The 19,308-nt window shown below is 58.1% G+C and overlaps 2 protein-coding genes across 2 annotated transcripts; both read left to right on the forward strand.

Annotated features, from left to right (window-relative positions):
• The first annotated feature begins 1,408 nt into the window (after positions 1-1,408).
• ZFP36 (ZFP36 ring finger protein) lies at positions 1,409-3,915 on the forward strand. The gene is made up of 2 exons (XM_079723993.1): positions 1,409-1,458; positions 2,283-3,915. Exons 1-2 carry the CDS (start codon positions 1,435-1,437, stop codon positions 3,234-3,236), a joined length of 978 nt encoding a protein of 325 aa, XP_079580119.1. The 5' UTR covers positions 1,409-1,434; the 3' UTR covers positions 3,237-3,915.
• A 4,959-nt stretch (positions 3,916-8,874) lies between these two features.
• Positions 8,875-17,692, forward strand: PLEKHG2 (pleckstrin homology and RhoGEF domain containing G2; the record flags this gene model as incomplete). The annotated part of the gene is made up of 18 exons (XM_079724087.1): positions 8,875-8,977; positions 9,780-10,048; positions 10,127-10,227; positions 11,157-11,223; positions 11,333-11,379; positions 11,625-11,775; positions 12,098-12,235; positions 12,428-12,628; positions 13,071-13,163; positions 13,243-13,329; positions 13,898-13,931; positions 14,023-14,124; positions 14,223-14,270; positions 14,348-14,386; positions 14,553-14,569; positions 14,718-14,894; positions 15,015-15,927; positions 16,010-17,692. The coding sequence occupies 18 exons, from the start codon at positions 8,875-8,877 to the stop codon at positions 17,578-17,580; spliced, it is 4,158 nt and encodes a 1,385-aa protein (XP_079580213.1). The 3' UTR covers positions 17,581-17,692.
• Between the last annotated feature and the right edge of the window lie 1,616 nt (positions 17,693-19,308).

Genomic DNA, 19,308 nt, shown 5'->3' on the forward strand with positions numbered 1-19,308 from the left:
TCAGGGCAGCTAGTTAGCTCATCGAGACCCAGTTTAAAAATTAGTTTCTCCTCCATATCTTAAGAGAGCGTCACTCAGTGCAACCCCTTGACAATAAAAGACTTGCCAATAAGGGGAGTGATTTCTGCACATTTAGAGTTTTCTCAAGGTACATCCCTTTATTAGAGACCCATCCGACCGTCAGCTGGGGACGACCCATTTCTGCCATTCGAGACAGCTTTCCACCAAGGAAACCCGCCACCATAATAAAAGATCTCCCCCTTTCCAATCTTGAGTTTTCTCTGAGCACAAACTCTTAACATAATTTAAGGCCCTGGTATTAGGCTGCTGCCATTTACTAAAGGAGGATAACTTGGCCTCTCTCTTCCAGGGTTTCCTCGTGTGTAAAATAGGCATAACGATACCTCTTTGAGTTAATGTATGTAAATAAAGCACTTTCATGCAACAGTGCCTAGCCCAGAGGAAGCGATCAGAAGTGCCATTATCTGCGTGAGGGTGAGAAGACACAGAGGAATTGGGAAATTGCGAAAGGAGGCCCCTTTCCAGCCTCGCCAGGTGTCCAGAACCCCACCCACCCCCAACCCCCGTGAGTGGGGGCGGGGAGGGCGGTCCAGGTCTCTGGATCTGGGCTGTTTGAGAGCGAGACCGTGCCAGGCCGGCAGGTCTCAGAAGAGAATTCTCCACCAGGCCCGTGGGTCTCCTCTCTCCGTTTTGCTCCTGCGGATTTCTGTCTGTGGATGCTTGTTTCTCCCTGTTTTCTCCCTTTTTCTCTGTTTCTTTATGTGACTCCCTCCCTCCCGCTTCCCGCTCTGAATTTGTCTCTCTGGGACTGTCTATATCTTGTGTTTTCAATCTGTGCCTCCCCACCTCGCCTCCTCTCCTTACCCTGTCTCTCTCTCTCTGTGCACGTCTCCCTGTGTGCGCAACTCCCTCCCTCTGTGTGTGTGTCCCTGTGTTTTTCTCTTTGGTCTCTCCATTTCTGTCTCTTGCTCTCCTTGCGTCTCTCCCCGCCCCTGTCGGTCAGTCTCTCGGTCGCACGCCCTCTCAGCCTCTGCCCTAGTCAATTCCCCCAGGAGCCCTGCCCCCACCTCCGTGCCAGTTCCCTTCTCCGCGCCTCAGTCTCCAGCCTTTGAAAACTGGGCCGACACCCCCCACCCCACGCACTCCCCGCGGTGTTGCGACCGCACGCAGGCCCCCCTCAGGCGAATCCCGGCCGGGAGCCGGGCGGATGGGGTCCGGTCCAGGGCTGGGCGGGCTGCGCCGGGGGCGCGCGTCCGGGAAGCGCCCCTCCTGGCCCCGCCCGCCCGGGCCAACTCCTCAAGGCCCCGCCCCCCTCTGGCTGGATAAAAGCGGCGGCTCTTCAACCCCACTGCAGCCAGACTTCAGCGCTCCCACTTTCGGCCTGTACCTCAGTCTTCGGCCATCTGCGCCGCCATGGATCTCACCGCCATCTACGAGGTGAGCCCCCGCTGATCGGCACCCCGAGGTCCGCAATGCCTGACTCCCTTTTCAAACCAGGGCTCTCTTGCGCCACAAACTCCCGCCCGGGACCCCTGGCTCCTTTCTCAAACTGGAACTCCTTAGTGCTTTACACTTCGGCCCGGGGTCCCTGCCTCCCGTCTCAGACCAGTGTGATGCTCTGGAGGTGAAAATGGAGCCCGTGACTTTCTGGTCTCGGTCCAAACACGGGTGGGGTGGCCCTCGGAGATGGAAAGCTGGAGAACTTTTCTCAGGCTGGGGCTGTCTGCAGGCGGAAATGACCCCACACCTGGCTTACCCCTGGTAGTTGCTGAGGGTGCGGTTTTGCGCGGGGGCGTTTCTTGGGCTGGAGTCTCAGGGTGAGGGGGAGCCGACTTCTGTCTCTCCACTCCCTGACCCAGAAGACTCTGGCAACTGTAAAACCGAAGAGATCCGGACTCCTGGGTTAACTTTGCCCGCTCCTCCACTTGTGAAACTGGAGAACCCAGTGAGCAGGGTCAGATCCCTAGAGGCCCAGAGGCTGAAAATTGGAGGACAGCGGTGTGTCCTGACTTTAGAGCCCCTCTGATCCAGCCGGGGGAGCCGGGATTTCTGGGTCCCTCGGGATAAGTTTCAGTCGCGAATAAACTCGGAACCTCCAAATCGGGATCCTTGCGATCCGGAACCCATGTTTGTTTTCTAAGGACGGGTGGGGCTCAGGCTGGGAGCCCACAAACCGGACTGGCAAGCTCTTAGGTGCCCTGCAACTGGGGCGGGGCGTCACCCTGCATTTTCGGTGTCTTGACCGATCCCTGTTTCCACAGAGCCTCCAGTTGCTGAGCCATGACCTGCCTTCCGACCACGGAGAGACTGAGTCCAGCTCGGCCTGGGCCTCCTCGGGACTCTGGAGCCTCGGCTCACCCGACTCCAGCTCGTCTGGGGTGGCTGCCCGCCTGCCTGGCCGCTCCACCAGCCTGGTGGAGGGTCGCAGCTGCGGCTGGGTGCCCCCACCCCCAGGCTTCGCACCCCTGGCTCCCCGCCCAGGCCCTGAGCTGTCGCCCTCACCCACCTCGCCTACTGCGACCCCCACCACCTCCTCCCGCTACAAGACCGAGCTATGTCGGACCTTCTCAGAAAGCGGGCGCTGCCGCTATGGGGCCAAGTGCCAGTTTGCCCACGGCCTGGGTGAGCTGCGCCAGGCCAGTCGCCACCCCAAGTACAAGACGGAACTGTGCCACAAGTTCTACCTCCAGGGCCGCTGCCCCTACGGCTCGCGCTGCCACTTCATCCACAACCCCAGCGAGGACCTGGGTGCCTCTGGCCACCCCCACATGCTGCGCCAGAGCATCAGCTTCTCAGGCCTGCCCTCAGGCCGCCGAACCTCGCCACCACCAGCAGGCCTAGCAGGCCCTTCCCTGTCCTCGTGTTCCTTCTCACCCTCCAACTCCCCACCACCACCACCTGGGGACCTTCCACTTTCACCCTCTGCCTTCTCTGCTGCCCCAGGGACCCCGGTGGCCCGAAGGGACCCCACCCCGGGCTGTTGTCCTTCCTGCCGAAGGGCCACCCCCAGCAGCATCTGGGGGCCCTTGGGTGGCTTGGCTCGGAGCCCCTCTGCGCACTCCCTGGGATCTGATCCTGACGAATATGCCAGCAGCGGCAGCAGCCTGGGGGGATCTGACTCGCCTGTCTTCGAGGCCGGGGTTTTTGGGCCACCCCAACCACCTGCAGCCCCCAGGAGACTCCCCATCTTCAATCGTATCTCCGTCTCGGAGTGACAAGTGCCTGCCTAGTGCAGATCAGCTGGATCTTAAGGGGGGCCAGTTCTCTTATGCTGTGGGTTCCACAAGGGGTCCCAAGGTTGTGGGGGAACTGAGGGACTCTTAATCAAGTAGCTCCGCCCCACCTTCCAAAGTGCATTAACTCACTCCCCTGACCCTACGCTGGGGCAGGTCCCCAGTGTGCAAGCTGTTCATGCTGTTGGGGGAAGGAGTGTTTTCTGGGGTCTTAAAAAAATGTAGCAAATTGGAGGCAGTGAGGCCTCTTTCACCTCTCCCCTGTCCAATGCTGTGAATAATAAGCCCCCGCTGCCCCCTTCCAATTTTTTTTAGATCCTGAGGTTCCGGTGTCTGATGGTGACTGGAGCCTCCCCTGAAGGGGAATCCTGGTGCTCAAATTTCCCTCCAAAAACAAGCAGCCAAAGCCGTTGCCAACCCCCTGCTCTCCCACCCACCCACGCCTTTGGGCCTTTTATTTATGACGACTTTATTTATTCTAATAGATTTTATAGTATTTATATATATTGGGTCGTCTGCTTCCCTTGTATTTTTCTTCCTCTTTTTTGTAATATTGGAAACGATGGACTAATTATTGTTATAAGTATACTATAATATATGAAGTAATATATATTGTTAAAATTTTATTTTTTTTGGAATTTTTAAATAAAAGAAATCTGTGTGTAAACTGGAATCCTGGCTCTTCTGCGGTCTAGAGGTAGTGAGATGGGAGGGGAGGACGGTGTGGCCTTTTTTAGAAGCGAGATGCAATCAGCCGATAGCTCCTCCAAACCTCCCCGGAGCCGAGCCGCCAGCGGCGCTTACCTGGCAGGAAGTGACGTCACATGGCCCGGCCATTCACCTGAGAGGGCGGGGCCAGGTGAGATCACCGGGTAGGAACCAGGAGAGCCAGTTCCCGGGACGTGGGAGGCGCTCCCGTCCCTCCGGGATCCTTGACCCAGCTCTCGGCCGGGCGCGGGCGGGGACGGGATGTTTCCGTCCCCATGGGGCCGAGGGAGGAGGGCGGGGCGGAGTGGGGAGGACGGAATGTGCCGGGGCACGAGCCCAGGGCAAGGGAAGGAGGCCGGCGCGGCGGGTGGGGGAGGGGTCGTCCCGGAAGCCGCGGCGTCCTGGGGTCCCACCGCCCGGCCTTCCAGGATCGGAGAGTGTGGGGGACTCAGGCTTTCGGCATCTCGGCGGAAGCAGCTTGAAAGCCTTCAGGATTCTAGAATGTCAACACTGTGGAATCTCAGACTTGGTCTCTTGGCGACTTCTAGACCCTGGGTGTCCCAGAACGTTTAGGAATCGCAGAACTGTAGCCTCTGGCTTTCCGGGCTCCTCCTTCGGAATTCCAGAATCTTGGCCTGTCGGGATTCGAGAAGTTCGGGATTGCGAGACCTCGACACTTCTGAGCCTTGGAAACTCGTGGTCTCGCGCCCCAGGCGGGGTGGGGGTCGCGGCCGCGCCGGGACGGGGCGGGGCCCCCGGGAAAGCAGCGTCCTCGGACCATACAAGGCAAGAGGCGGCGAGAACCACACTGGGGCGGAGGAGCCCAGCGCCCGGAAGCCGCCTTGCGTCAGTGCCTGCGCCCCGCCCCCTTCCGCCGCGTCCTCCTACCCCTCCCCTCCTTACCCCTCTTCCCCCCCGCCCCTCACTTCTCTCTCCTCTCCCTACCTCACCCCTTCTCCTCCCTCTCAGTTCCTCCTGCCCAGACCCTCCTGCGCCGACCTTCCCCTCCCCTTCTTCCCCCACCCTCCCCAGCTCTTCCCCTCCCCCAGCACTCCTCTCCCCTTCCCCTTTTTAATATCCTTACCTTCCTGCCGCCCATTCCCTGTCCTCTATCCCCTCCTCTCTTTCCTTCCAATTCCCCTCCTCTTCCCCCTTCTGGCCCCCTTTCCTTCTCTCTCCACCCATTCCTTCCCTGCCCACACTCTTCATCCCCTCGGTTCCACCTCCTCACCCCATTCCCTCCTGCGAGTGTTCTCCTCTTCCCCTCCCCTCCTCATGCCTCCTTGACCTCTCAGCCCTCCTTGGCCCTCTCCCCTCGCCCACCGGCAGGCCCTGACCTTTGATCTCCTCTTCCACGAAGCACCCCCGCCCCCGCGCCCCGTTTTGGGAAAGGGCTCAGGTCCCCATACTTGGAGAGGAGGTTTGGGAAAGAGAGAGAGAGAAACCCAGAAACCCGAAGACGTTGGAGAGGAAGAGCAAGCCACGCAGACATTCACAGGCACTGAAAGAACAAGAAGTAACACATCTCTTGCCCTTCCCTTTGCGAAAAACAGATTCTCTGCCCCTTGGAAACAAACGAACTAACAAACCCTCACTTGCAAAAATGGCACCTAGCACCAGCTACCAGTGCCAAACACCTGAGAGTCATTCCTCTTGACTCTTTCCTCAAACCCACACCCCAATTCAACGTCAGTCCTGTCTGATTCACCTTCTAAAGAGATACTACAATCCACCCTCCTGCCTCCTCCTCTTTCCCCCACCCTGGTTCTATCGGGCATCATCTCCCACCTGAACCATCATAGCAGCCCCTTCCTGGTCTCCTGGCTCAGGCCCCTACCCTCAGTCTCTTCCCCACTCCCCCACTAGGCAACCAGAGGGAAGCTGTCATGACACCTGAGTCAGATCACATAAAAGCCAGAGTCTTAAGTCCTCACCAGCCTACACAGCCTGGCTCTTATCTTTGATCACTCTTGCTCTAGTCACTCTGGCTTCCACCAGTGCATTTGCCATACTTCAGCCACAGGGCCTTTGCACTGCCTGTTCCCTCTGCTTGGAATACTCCCCCAGGTATCCCAACAGCTTACTCCCCTTCTTCAGGTCTCTGCTCAAATGTTTCCTCAGTGAGATGGTCCCTGACTACTATTATTGCAACCCCCATCCTCCCTACCGTGTTCTACTTTTTCCAAGATGTTTATCACCACCTAACTTATAAAATGTACTTAGATCTTATGTTTATAGCAATCTTCCTCCCCCACTAGAATGTCAGATCCTCAGGGGCAGGGACTTTGACTTTGTCTTGTTCACTGCTGTATCACACCTAAACCCTAATCACTCACACAGGAACCAGTCACATAGTGGTCACAAGCTTCAGAATTTGTTGAAAAAAATAAATAAATCGATTCAGAAATGGGGAGAGAAAGAGAGAAAACTCCAAGACACACACACACACAAAATAGTAACTGTGTGAAGTAATGATGTTAATTAAACATTGTGGTAATTATTTCACAATTTATACGTATCTAAAATTATTATTTTGTACATCTTGGACTAATACAATGTTATACGGCGATTACATTACAATAAAACTGGGGGTGGGGTGGGGGCGGGAATCCAAGACAGAAGATGATGGAGAAGGAGACAGTATCACATAGGCAGTTTGCTGAGGACCCATGGCCTGACACATCTCCTACAAAAGTCTTAAACTGATTTGCAGACTGAAATTCCCAGGCATCTAAGAGGCAATACCACCCCCTGGTGACCAAGAGGAAAACGGCACCTCCCCACAACAGAAAACACTCCCTAACAGATCGTCACCAGAGTCCCAGGATTCCTCCCAGCTTAAAAATTCAGGAGACCGAAACGTTTATTCTTTTAAGTGATGTAGATGTTCGGGTTGATGAATAAGATGCATAAATTTATAAAAACCGGTAAGAGAAAACTAAAAGTGCTCCAGGTGAGGATCGAACTCACAACCTCGGCATCGCTTCGCTCGCACTGTTATATAAGTACCGCGCGCTAACCGATTGCGCCACTGGAGCTCCGGCCGCACCCTTTCGCCGCGGGGCCTTTCAGTCATTCCTGGCCACGTGACCTTGATGGATTGCTCCGCCTCGTCTCCGCATATACAAATAGGAATCTTTGGATTGACCAATAGGAGAAAGTGCGTTACCAGTTCCGGATTCTCACGCCTGGAAGGCTCTCGCTGTAAAAGGGAAAAGTCCGCGAGGTTTTTGGAATGTGGGGGTGCAGCCTGCCTGGGACTCGCCTTCTCATGAATATTCAGAAAGCAGAGAGGAGGGGTCTTAACCCTTCGCTGGCTGGCCGGCCGGAAGGCGGCCCCTCCCCCCTGCGGGCGGGAACAGGATATGAGCCCGGGCGGCTGGGGGGAGGGGAAGCCCCAGGCGACCGCCCCCCACCCCACTGCTGGGACCGGGCTCTCCAGCCACAGATGTATGTGGCGCCGCCGCCGCCAGAGCCGGCGCCACCCATCCCGGAGCCTGAGGGGTCCACAGTCGCGGACTCCAGCCTCCCGAAACTGCACCGCGTCCTGAGGGACCCCGAAGCCCAGGCCCCAGCGTCCAGGCTAGAGGACCCCAGATATCCAGGTGCCCAGCGCCCCCTCCTGGAGGAGCTAGGAGTCCGGGACATCAGCGCCGCGCCGACCCTGGAGGCCGAGCTTCCTGCACCCGGTTTCCAAGAATTTAGGATCCCAGACCGGAGATTCCCTCCAGAGTTTCCCAGAAAGCTGAGCCCAGGACTCCCGGGGTTTGAGGAACTTGGGATACGGACTCCTAGCGCCCCATCCAGCCCGTTTGGGGTTGAAGCGCCAGCTACTTCAAGAGGACCCTGGAATTTGGGGCTCCCTGCGCTCCCTCCTGGAGTTGGTTTAATCTCTGCTCTTAGAGTTAGGGGAACTCAGGAATCCGGCCACTCCACCCCACGGCCCCATCTAGAAGACTCAGGAATTTGGGTTCCCAGCACCCCCATCTGAGACTCAAGAGTCGAGGCCCCCAGCATCTTCCATTTAGAGGACCAAAGAAATTTGGACCACTGCACCCCATTCTCCGAGAGACCCCGGATTCTGGTTCCTGGATTCTGAGAGCCCGAAGTTCAAACCCCTGACTTGCAGAGACCCAGGAGTCCCGGCTCTGCGCCTCCCCGGGGACCGTGCTAGGGTCGAATAGGAACTGGGCTGCCTCGGTTCGGGGCTGGAGACTCCCCGGGAGGTGAGGGGGGAGGCGAGGGGCCCCGAAGGGTTGGGGGAGGGGGCGGCGCCGCTGCCGCTGAACAATGAGGGGGCGTGCCGGCGGGGGGCGAGCGGAGGAGCTGGCGGGAGTTGGGGGCTAGAGGGGTGTGGGGAGGCGCTGCAGGGGAGCTGCGGCGGTGGGAACAGTGAGCGGATCACTGAGGGACTGGCTGGAGGGGGTCGAGAACTCAGGGCCAGCGCCCCAACTCGCAGCCCTCCGCGGGGGAGGGAGCCGTCTGCAGGACCCTGGCATCCGGTCCCCCAGCCTCCTCCGCCCTCCCCTGGGACCCCGCGGCCTCCCGCCCACGGCTTTTTCCCAGCCCTGCCCCTCGCCCTCGGCTCCAGCCAGAGCCCAAACGTTCCCAGGATCCCTGAGCCTCCGGCCCCAGACACACCAGACTCACAGCCTGGACGACTCTTTCGCTCGCTTTACTCTTTTGTCTCACCCTTTCCATCTTTTTCTCAGTGTTATCTCTCCTTGCTCCCCTCTTTCTATCACTTTGCCTCTGTCTCCCCCAACAGTTACTCCCTGGGCCGCCTCCCAGGATTTAGACCACACTGTTCATTCTCAGCCCCCAGCCTCTGAGCGTGGGGGGCAGGGAGGCCTATGGGGTCCTGATATCCAGGAAGGGGGTCTTTCTGCAGAAGCCGCTGAGCCACTCAGCCATGCCCGAAGGAGCCCGTGGACTGGGCCTGGCCAAACCCAGCCCTAGCCTCGGCCGCAGAGGTGAAGTGTGTGACTGTGCGGCTGTGTGTGAGACTCGGACAGGTGAGCCTGTGAGGGAGGGGTGGAGCCTGCTGGGCATTCATTCTTTCATGAAAGACAGTGCAACGCTCTGGGGCTGACCCAGTGCTGGCAACACAGGCTGACCAAGGCAGCCCCAGCCCTGCATGCACAGAGCTCCAGGTGTGGTCCGGGAGATGGACCCATCCCCATACCATGATAGTCCAGAGGGGAAGCCCAGCATAGAGTGGTCAGGGCTGGGATGAGGAAAGCCGCGGGGGCTGTGGGAACTTAATCTGGGAGGTCCAGGGAGGCTTCCTGGAGGAGGGGACATCTAAACTGAGAATTGAAAGATGAGGAGGAATGAGTTGAGAGAGGCAAGGAAGAGTGTTTTGCACAGAGCGAACAGTATGTGCAGGGGCACAGAGGTGAGAAGAGGCTGCTTATTTGAGTAACTGAAAGAAGCTGAGTGTGACTGGAGTCCAGAGGGTAAGAAGTGGTGTGTCGGGAAGAGAGCAGATTGGAAAGGTCTCTAATGGCCACCTTGCACAGGCCCCTGTGGATCTGAGGAATCTGGACTTTACCCTGAGGGCAGGAATGGGGTAATACTCGTGGGAGTGACAGAGTCAGGCCAATTAATAAAGTTCTCCCAGGATGACACATGGAGGTAGATTGAAGGAATGGAGGCCAGCAGTCCAGAGAGGACCCTGATGGGAGAGGACAGGGCACAGGGAGGGGAGCAGGGAGCCCATGGGAGAGCTGTTGAGCAGGGGTGGGTGAGCGTGGGGGCTAAGCACACTTACTCAGTCGGGGAGACCCCTGATCGCCTCTTCCACACCCCCAGCAGCCCCTGCAACCCCCGCCATGGCCTCCCCCCGAGGTTCTGGGAGCTCCACATCCCTGAGCACAGTGGGCTCAGAGGGAGACCCGGCTCCGGGGCCCACCCCAGCCTGCTTGGCCTCCAGGCCAGAGCCCCTTCCAGGGCCCCCCATCCGCCTGCATCTGTCACCCGTGGGGACCCCAGCTTCGGCGAAACCCTCGAGGCTGGAGCGTGTGGCCCGTGAGATCGTGGAGACGGAGCGGGCCTATGTCCGGGACCTCCGCAGCATCGTGGAGGTGAGGCGGGGGGGCACCCAAGTGCAGTGGGGACCCAGGCCAGCCCCTCCACCCCTGTAACACCAGTCATTCCCACAGGACTACCTGGGCCCTCTGCTGGACGGCGGGGTCCTGGGGCTGAGCGCGGAGCAGGTGGGCACGCTGTTTGCCAACATTGAGGACATCTACGAGTTCAGCAGGTCAGGGACGGGTGGGATGGGCGGCAGCGCTGGCTCGGGGGGTCGGGGAGGCAGGCTGTGTTCTAACCCCAACCTTGGCACCCCACAGTGCCCTGTCCAGGCTGGAACACGGGGCGTCATGACATTGGGCAGGGGTCATGATGGGGAGTGAGGATCCAGAGTGGTGGAGGAGTGAGGTGGATGGGAGCCTGAGGGCCCAGATGAGGTCCAAATATCGGGATGGGTCCAGGCAGCGAGATGGGGCTATCGCTATTTCAGGTCTGGGATCGTGATGAATCCAAGGCTTGTGTGGGGCCTGAGGATCATGACTGTGTGAGCATTTGTGTGACCAGCTCATCCTGGGAAACCCCTCAGTCCCAGACAAACCAGAATGGTTGGCCACTCAGTCCAAGGAGCATGACACCAAGTGTCTTAATGACACCTAATTACACTTAATTTCTCTCTTTTTTTTTTTTTTTTTTTGGCCGCACTGCTTGGCTTGCGGGATCTTAGTTCCCCAACCAGGGATTGAACCCGGACCCGGCAGCAAAAGCGCGGAGTCCTAACCACTGGACCACCAGGGAATTCCCTAATTACACTTAAAGTTACTGCAGGAGGTTTGTGAGTCACGACAAGATCTCGGGGTCACAGTGGGATCTTAAGATCATCACAGCTCTGAGCGTCCTGACACCCCTCTCCCTGGGTTGTGCCATGAGACGTCCCAGGCTCCTGCCAGCTGTCACAAGATCTCAGGCCGAGGAATGTAATGCTGACCAAGAACAAAGTCTGAGCAGGTTGCAGTCTCCCATGTCGCGATCAGAGGACCCTTCGTACGGACATGACATCCCTTGAGAGATCCTGGCAGCCACCAAGGCCCCAGTCTCCTGGAGTCCTCCCACGGGGGGCTGGGGGGGCAGGGCAGCCCCTCACCCTTCCTCTCCCCTCCACAGCGAGCTCCTGGAGGACCTGGAGGGCAGCAGCAGTGCCGGGGGCATCGCCGAGTGTTTCGTGCAGAGGGTGAGGCGAGGGCCTGGGCTGGGGCCTGTGTAAGGGGGGAGCAGGCCTGGGCTAGGCGTGGGGGGGTCATCGGGAACTGAGGCCTCCCTGACTCCCTTGCTGCCCACAGAGCGAGGATTTTGACATCTACACGTTGTACTGCATGAACTACCCGAGGTGAGGGCTGAGGAGCCCCTGCTGGGCCCCAGGCTGTGCCCACGAGCTGATGTGCCAGCCAAGCTCCCTCCACCCCCACCCATCCAGCTCCAAGCCCTGCCATACCGTGACAGCGTCCACCCTCTCCCTAACCCACCCCAACCCTGGCGGGCCCCTGAGGGTTCCAAAACCCTGGCCACTCCCTGACCCCTCCCAGCCTCGCCCACTGTAGCTGCAAGTCCCCCTGACCTGTGCTGTGCCCCCAGCTCCCTGGCCCTGCTCCGGGAGCTGTCAGTGTCTCCGCCAGCAGCCCTGTGGCTGCAGGAGCGCCAGGCCCAGCTCCACCACTCACTGCCCCTGCAGAGCTTCCTGCTGAAGCCTGTTCAGCGCATCCTCAAGTACCATCTGCTGCTGCAGGTCAGCTGTGGCCCCTGGGGGGCTGCTTGGGGAGGGGCAAGGTCCTGTCCATTGGCCACCTGGTGGAGCATCTGGAGAGTGGACCCTGGACGAGTTGGGCAAGGCCTGGGAAGGCATCCGGTCCCTAGAAACTGGGCCGGTGCTTGGGGCAGGGTCTTGCTGGCAGTGGGGGCTGGCGCCAGCTGATTTCACTTCGTGTCTTCGCCTGTTTGTCTCTCTCCGTCGCTGCCCCTGCCTTTATTTCTCTCTCTCTTTTACCCTTGTCATTCTTTCTTCCTCTGTTCCTCTTCCACTTCCTGGGTGCCTGGTGGCTGCCCTCCAGGAGCTAGGCAAGCACTGGGTGGAGGGCCCAGACGCCGGGGGCCGCGAGTTGGTGGAGGAGGCTATCGTGTCCATGACGGCGGTCGCCTGGTACATCAACGACATGAAACGCAAGCAGGAGCACGCCGCGCGCCTCCAGGTGACCCCTGGGAGAGGGCTGGGACCGGCGGCATGGGGGGCAGCGGGCGTGAGGGCCCTTGCGGGGGGTCGGTCCGTGCCTCGGAGGGCGGGCTGGGACAGCACAGTCTGGTTGCTAACCCCCCTGTGTTGGTGTGCGTGCACCGCCCACCGGTGTGTTCCTGTGCCCGCTGCACTGGCGTGGTCCCGGCAGGAGGTGCAGCGGCGGCTGGGTGGCTGGACCGGTCCGGAGCTCAGTGCTTTTGGCGAGCTGGTGCTGGAGGGTGCATTCCGAGGTGGTGGAGGGGGCGGCCCCCGACTTCGAGGCGGTGAACGGCTGCTCTTTCTATTCTCACGGATGCTGCTCGTGGCCAAGCGCCGGGGACCAGAATACACATACAAGGGCCACATCTTCGTGAGTTCAGGGATGGGGCAGGGCCAGAATGTTGCCTGCCAGGTATGTTCTATACACGCATACCTGCAGACCTAACGGCTGGGGGCAGGATCCGCAAGGAGGGACAACCCAGCTTAAGAGGGCCACGTTTTCTTGAGTCCGAGGAGGGGGGGGCAGGGTTTAATAAGGAGGGGGGAGGCCAGTGGGATGCACGGGTGGTGAGGGCCTGGAGGGGGAGGACCTGGATTTGCCCACCAGACAAGCATCTTCATGGGCAGGTACGTCTTCTTGATCCAAATGAGGTGGGGAGGGCTGGTGAGGGAGAGCTGAGCCCAGCCTGGTGGGGAGAGTCGACGGGGAAAGGGGACATCTTTCTAGGGGGTAGGGACCCAGATACACACGAGGGGCACATGGATGAGTCGGAGGCCTCTGAACTTGCCTCCCCTCTCTGCCCCTCATCCAGTGCTGCAACCTGAGTGTGAGCGAGAGCCCTCGAGACCCTCTAGGGTTCAAGGTGTCCGATCTGACCATTCCCAAGCACAGACACCTGCTCCAGGTGAGCAAAGGGTGGAGCTGGGTGGGCAGGGATCCCCCAGTCCCTAGACCTCACCCCTGGCTCCCCACCCCGCCCCCAGGCCAAGAACCAAGAAGAGAAGAGGCTGTGGATTCACTGTCTCCAGCGCCTCTTCTTTGAGAATCACCCCGCCTCCATCCCTGCCAAGGTACAGCTGCTGCCACTGCGGGGGTCCTCAGGGTGCTGGAGACTCCCCTCCCCCAGTAACACCGAAAAACCCTGAGGGCAGGGGGCGCTGTCTCAGAACGTGATAGTTAACTTGCAGTGTTACGTTGCCTGCGTTTCAATCCCAGCTCCGTCACATCCCTGCTTTGTGACTTTAGGCAAGTAATTTAACCTCGCTGGCTTCAGTTTCCTCACCTGGAGGAATGATAGCACCAACCTCATAGGGTTGCGGTGAGGATTAGTCATTATCAGTCACGTAAGACACCTGACATGTAGCAGCACCCTTTTTTTTTTTTTTGCGGTACGCGGGCCTCTCACTGTTGTGGCCTCTCCCGTTGCGGAGCACAGCCTCAGCGGCCATGGCTCATGGGCCCAGCCGCTCTGTGGCATGTGGGATCCTCCCAGACCGGGGCACGAACCCATGTCCCCCGCATCGGCAGGCGGACTCTCAACCACTGCGCCACAGGGAAGCCCAGCAGCACCCTTTAATAGGACTATGCCTGGGGTGCTCAGGGACCAGCCCCCTCATCCCTCATCCTCGTCTCTTTCAGGCAAAACAAGTTCTCCTTGAAAACAGCCTGCACTGTGAGTGGGGGCCCTGGGTTGGGAGGATGTGGCAGTAGAGGAATCACTTCTAAGAAAAAGTAAAGTATTAGCCCCAAATCTCTCCCTGCAGGTGCTCCTAAAAGTAAGTCTATCCCAGAGCCCCTGACACCTCCACTTGGGTCTCCCCGACCTCGAGATGCTAGAAGTTTCACCCCTGGACGAAGGAACACAGGTAAAAGAGATGGAACCCTGAGTTCCCCCTCCCTCCACTCCTCCCCCAGAAGCCTGGAGCTGGGCTCCTAACAAGGTTCTGATCCGCCTCTCCCACAGCTCCATCCCCAGGACCCGCCACTACCCGCCGTGGCCGCAGACAGTCTGGTGAGTACCGTTCACCTAAAAGTGAACTAGGCATCAGGTGGGACCTGGCCCCTGACATCACTGTGTCCTCCCTCCAGAGCCCCTGAAGGACCCTTACGTCATGTTTCCACAGAACGGTGAGGGACCACCCACCCCAGCCTGCCCCGTCCCTGTCTGTCTGTCTGTTCCCAGGGATGCCCAGAGTTCGTGAGGGAGGGGTGATAGGGACAGCTCATCAATGACAAGGAATAACACTTGTTCTTCCATCTCACTCTTTTCTCTTTCTCATCTCTTCATCCCCAGCTAAGCCTAGACTCAAGGTGAGAAACATCCTGGGACAGGGTTTGTTTTGGGTCCTGGACTCCTGGGTCTGAGGGAGGAGGGAGCTTGGGTTCCAAAGTGCTGGGTCTGAAGAAGGAGGGGGATGGGGCCCGGGACTCCCGCCCTCCTTCCTTTCCTTCCTCACAGCACACTGGCAGTGAGGGGGAGCTCTACCCGCCCTTAGAGCCTCTGCCACCAGTTCCAGCTTCTGAACCCCCTGAGGACCTGGAGGACACTGGGCCCCCCACGCTGGACCCCTCTGGGACCTCAATCACTGAAGAAATCCTGGAGCTGTTGAACCAAAGAGGCCTCCGGGATCCAGGGGTGAGCCGGGCATCCCCTCACGGTGTCCTTGGGGCTCTGGGCCTGGGCAGGCACAGCCTGGGGGTCAGGGGGGCCAACCCACCCTGATACCTTTGGCTTCTTCCTCAGTGCCCACTACAGCCACCCCCCCATGACATTCCCAAGTTCCCCGGAGATTCCCAGGTGCCAGGCGACAGTGACACCCTCGCATTCCAAGCCCTGCCCAGCCGGGACTCTTCAGAAGAGGAGGAGGAAGAAGAGCTGGATATGGATGAACGGGGCCCTTCCCCACTCCACGTCCTAGAGGGGCTCGAAAGTTCCAGTGCGGCTGAAATTCCTGACATTCCCAGCCTTTCCAAAAATCCTGATGTACCCAACCTCCCTGAAATTCCCAGCCTTTCTGAAATTCCCCAAATGCCCCGCCTTCCCAGTCTCTCTGACATCTCCAGTGTTTTTGAAATGCCCTGCCTTCCAGCCATACCTAGTGTCCCCGACATTCCTAGTCTTTCCAGCGCTCCCACCCTCCCCTGTGACTCCTGGCTCCAGGGACCTCTGCAGGAGCCGGATGAGGCTCTAGCCACCAGGAGAGAACTCTTCCCTGGAAGCAGTTCTGGAAACCTGGGAGAGCCCTCCTCAGAAAGCAGGGCAGGGCAAGCGGAGGGTGAAGGAGCATCATACCCAGATGTCCAGCCCCGGGATGCCACCCAAGATCAGGAATTCCCAGATGAGCTGGAGTTCCGCTCTTGCTCAGAAATCCGGAGCGCCTGGCAGGCACTGGAGCAGGGGCAGCTGGCCCGGCCAGGTTTCCCAGAGCCACTGCTGATCCTGGAAGATTCAGATCTAAGTGGAGGCAGCAGAAGCGGGAAGGCAGGAGCCCCAACTTCGGAGAGGTCAGCGTCCCGAGTGCGAGAGTTGGCCCGGCTTTACAGCGAGCGGATCCAGCAGATGCAGCGGGCTGAGACCCGGGCATCAGCCAACGCCCCCCGCCGCCGGCCACGGGCTCTGGCCCAGCCGCAGCTGTTGCCCTGCCTGCCCCGTGAGCAGGCTGAGCCAGGTGAGGTCCAGGTGTGTGGTTGGCAGACACAGCCCATGTGGGGGCATCCGTCCTAACTCGATCCACCTTTCTTTGCATACAGGGCCCCTGCCTGCCTTTGGACATGTGCTCGTATGTGAGCTGGCCTTCCCGCTGACCTGTGCCCAGGAATCTGTCCCCCTAAGCCCTGCTGCCCAGGTTCAAATTGCCACAGCTGTGACTAAGCAGGGAGGCTGCCTGGACGGCCAGGGTCTAAATGTTTCAAGTTTGCCTGAGCAAGACCATCTGGGCATCCAGGTTCCAGCTGCTACCCCTCTGCCTGAGCAAGGAGGCCTCTGGAATATCCGGATTCCAGCCACCACACCTTTGCCCACGCAGGAAGGCCCCCCCAACGGCCAGATGCCAGCTATTACAACTTTGCCGGATCAAGAAGGCCATCCGGAAATCCAAGTTCCAGCTGCCACTCCTTTGCCCGAGCATAGAGGCCACGTGGATATACCGGTTCCATCTACCACCTCTTTTCCTGAGCAAGGATGCCACGTGGACATCCAAGTTCCAGTCACCCCAGCTTTGCCTAAGCGGGGAAGTTGCTCTGATGTCATGGTTTTAGCCGCCACTCCTACGCCCAAGCAAGAAGGCCACCTGGACAGCCAGAGCCCAACCAACACCCCGTTAACTAAGCAAGGAGATTCTAGGGATGTTCCGGTCCCAGCCACTGCCTGTGGCCAAGCCGTCGATCCTTTGCTTATACACAGAAGCAGCCTGGACCCTCAGATCCCAGCTGACACCCCACTGCCCTTGCAACATGACCTCCCCAACATTCAGGTTCTGGGTACCTCACCTTTGCCTGCACATGGAGGCCACCTAGACCATCAGACCCCAGCCAACACTCTGCCGTCCTTGCCCCAGAACCTCCCACACTTACAGGTTCCAGCTGCCACACCTTTCCCGCAGCCACAAGGCCTCACGGACACCCAGGTCCAAGCCCTCCCACCTTTGCCCCAGCAGGGAGGCCTCCCGGACATCCAGGGTCCAGCTGCTGTGCCTCTGCTTGAGGAGCAAAGCCTCACAGACCTCCAGGTTCAGAAACTGACACCTTTGTTGGCGCAGAAGAGCCTCACCAACGACCACGTTCCAGCTGCCCCACCTCTGCCTGAGCGAGGAGGCCCTCGGGACATTCAGGGCCTGTTACCCACCCGAGTCCAGACCACGGTGGTTTTGTCTAAACAAGGAGGCCACGCGGTCTCTCACGTTGCCAGGTCAGAGTCTTCAGACTTGAGCCCACCCCACAGTCCCCAACTCGCAACCCGGCAGCTCCTGGGCTCCAACGCAGCTGCCCTCTCAAGATACCTGGCAGCCTCATACATCAGCCAGAGCCTGGCGCGGCGGCAAGGGCCTGGAGGAGAGGCTCCCCCAGCTTCCCGGGGCCCTTGGTCCTCTTCCGCCCCCACGTCACGGGCACCTTCACCACCACCCCAGCCTCAACCCCCAGCGCCCCCAGCCAGGAGGCTCAGCTATGCCACCACGGTCAACATCCATGTCGGGGGTGGCGGGCGGCTACAGCCAGCCAAGGCCCAGGTCAGGTTGAACCACCCTGCTCTCTTGGCAACCCCCCAGGAATCGGTGGGCCTTCGCAGAGCCCAGGGGGCTCCCGATGCCCCTTTCCACATGTGAGCCAGGATGTCGGGCTTCTTGAAAAGCAGAGACTTCAGCCAGATGCCACAGACCCTCAGAATTCACCCCGAAGTCCAGACGCTGAACGCAGGTCTAAAAATTGCCACAGCTTTCCAACACCTGGAGTCTTTGGCGAATGGGCCTTATTACTTAACCTGGATTAACCCAGCAGGGATGGGGAAGGGGATGTCATTAATATTTTGTTAATTAATATTATGAAATTATGTATCTTTCCCCATTCTGGGGGCCGTGGGGGATGACAGAAGACAACAATGAATGGGAAGGTCTGATACAGCACCAATCAGTCGTTCTGAAAATTTGGGGAATCTCAAACTCCTTTGAGAATTACTGAAGACTGGACCCATTACAGTTTGGTGTATGATTTTAGAGGGTTTATGAACTGCTTGATGCCTATCCAGGAAGGCCAAGTTAAGCTTTTTCCCAACCAGATGCCTCAAAATTCATTCCCTTAGCAGTTTCTCCAGTTGATGTGTCCCACTATCATCTATTCCTCTCATCTACTTAGCCAGCTCTATCCACCCAGCTATCTCTCCATCACCTCTCTCTGTCCATCCGTCTTCCAATCCATCATCCCACCCACGTCTTGCTTCATTCAACTTTCTCTACCCTATTCATCCATCATCCTACCCCACCCCCCATCTAGCACCCATTCCTCCGTCAATCCACTCATCTATTATCCCACCTGTCCATCTTCTCCAACCAACTCTCTCCATTCATCCATTTGTCCCTCCATATTCCCATCTATGTCCATTCATTCATACTTCTCATCACTCAACCATCTCCTAATCCATCAAGCCAGCCGTCCATTTAACCATCTCTACCACCATCCATCCAACCATTTTAATCTCTTTACATCCATCCCTCCTTAATTGGATTCTTCTGGGTCTTGGTACTACAAAATTTCAGAGACAGTTCCCTGCTAATGCCAAAATGGATCAGGTTTGGGGTTCTGGCAGAAGTGTCCCACATCTGCCTTACTTCTCTTGGCAACCACTCTCCACCCCCCTAAGTATTCCAGTTCTTGTACCCACCCATCGAATTCTTGTGTCAGATCTCTTAACTCCCTCTCTCTAGTTGGGGACCTCTACAGTGCCTCAATATGCCCCCACCCCCCACAGTAATTCAGGTCTTAGGGACAAAGGCCTTTATATTAAGATCGTTCTGTCCTCCCAGCAGTGGTATGCCCAGTGAGCAGCACAATTTAAGCAGTTTCTTTGGTAATATTAGCTGCTTTTATTGAACACTTAACCTCTTGTGCTTTAGTGCATCATCTATTTAGTCTTCCCTGGAATTCTCTGAGACACCACAGCATCATGGCTGAGTTGAAGTCCTAGCTTTTCTAGTACTTGCTGTGTTAACTGCCCTCCGAGCCTGGGTTTCCTCATCTGTACAATGAGGACAGCAATATCTGCCTCGCAGGATCATCGTAAAGTTTCAGTGAGCGTATCCTTACTTCCCAAACGTATTTAAGCCTAACTCATCGAGGCAGTGTTCAAATCAGATGCCCCAGGATCCAGTCCCAACCCATGGAATGAGAACCTCCAAAGGCAGGAGCCTAAGAATCTGGTTTTTAACAGTCAATTAACGGCAGTAACAAAAAATGCCGTTATAGTACTAACTGCATACCACAGGCATTAGTCACTTTATTTGAACTCGTTCACTTTGAGTCCTCACAACATCCCTAAAAGGCAAGTGAGGATGATTTTT

Source organism: Hyperoodon ampullatus (assembly GCF_949752795.1).
Source record: "Hyperoodon ampullatus genome assembly, chromosome: 18".
NCBI lineage: Eukaryota > Metazoa > Chordata > Mammalia > Artiodactyla > Ziphiidae > Hyperoodon > Hyperoodon ampullatus.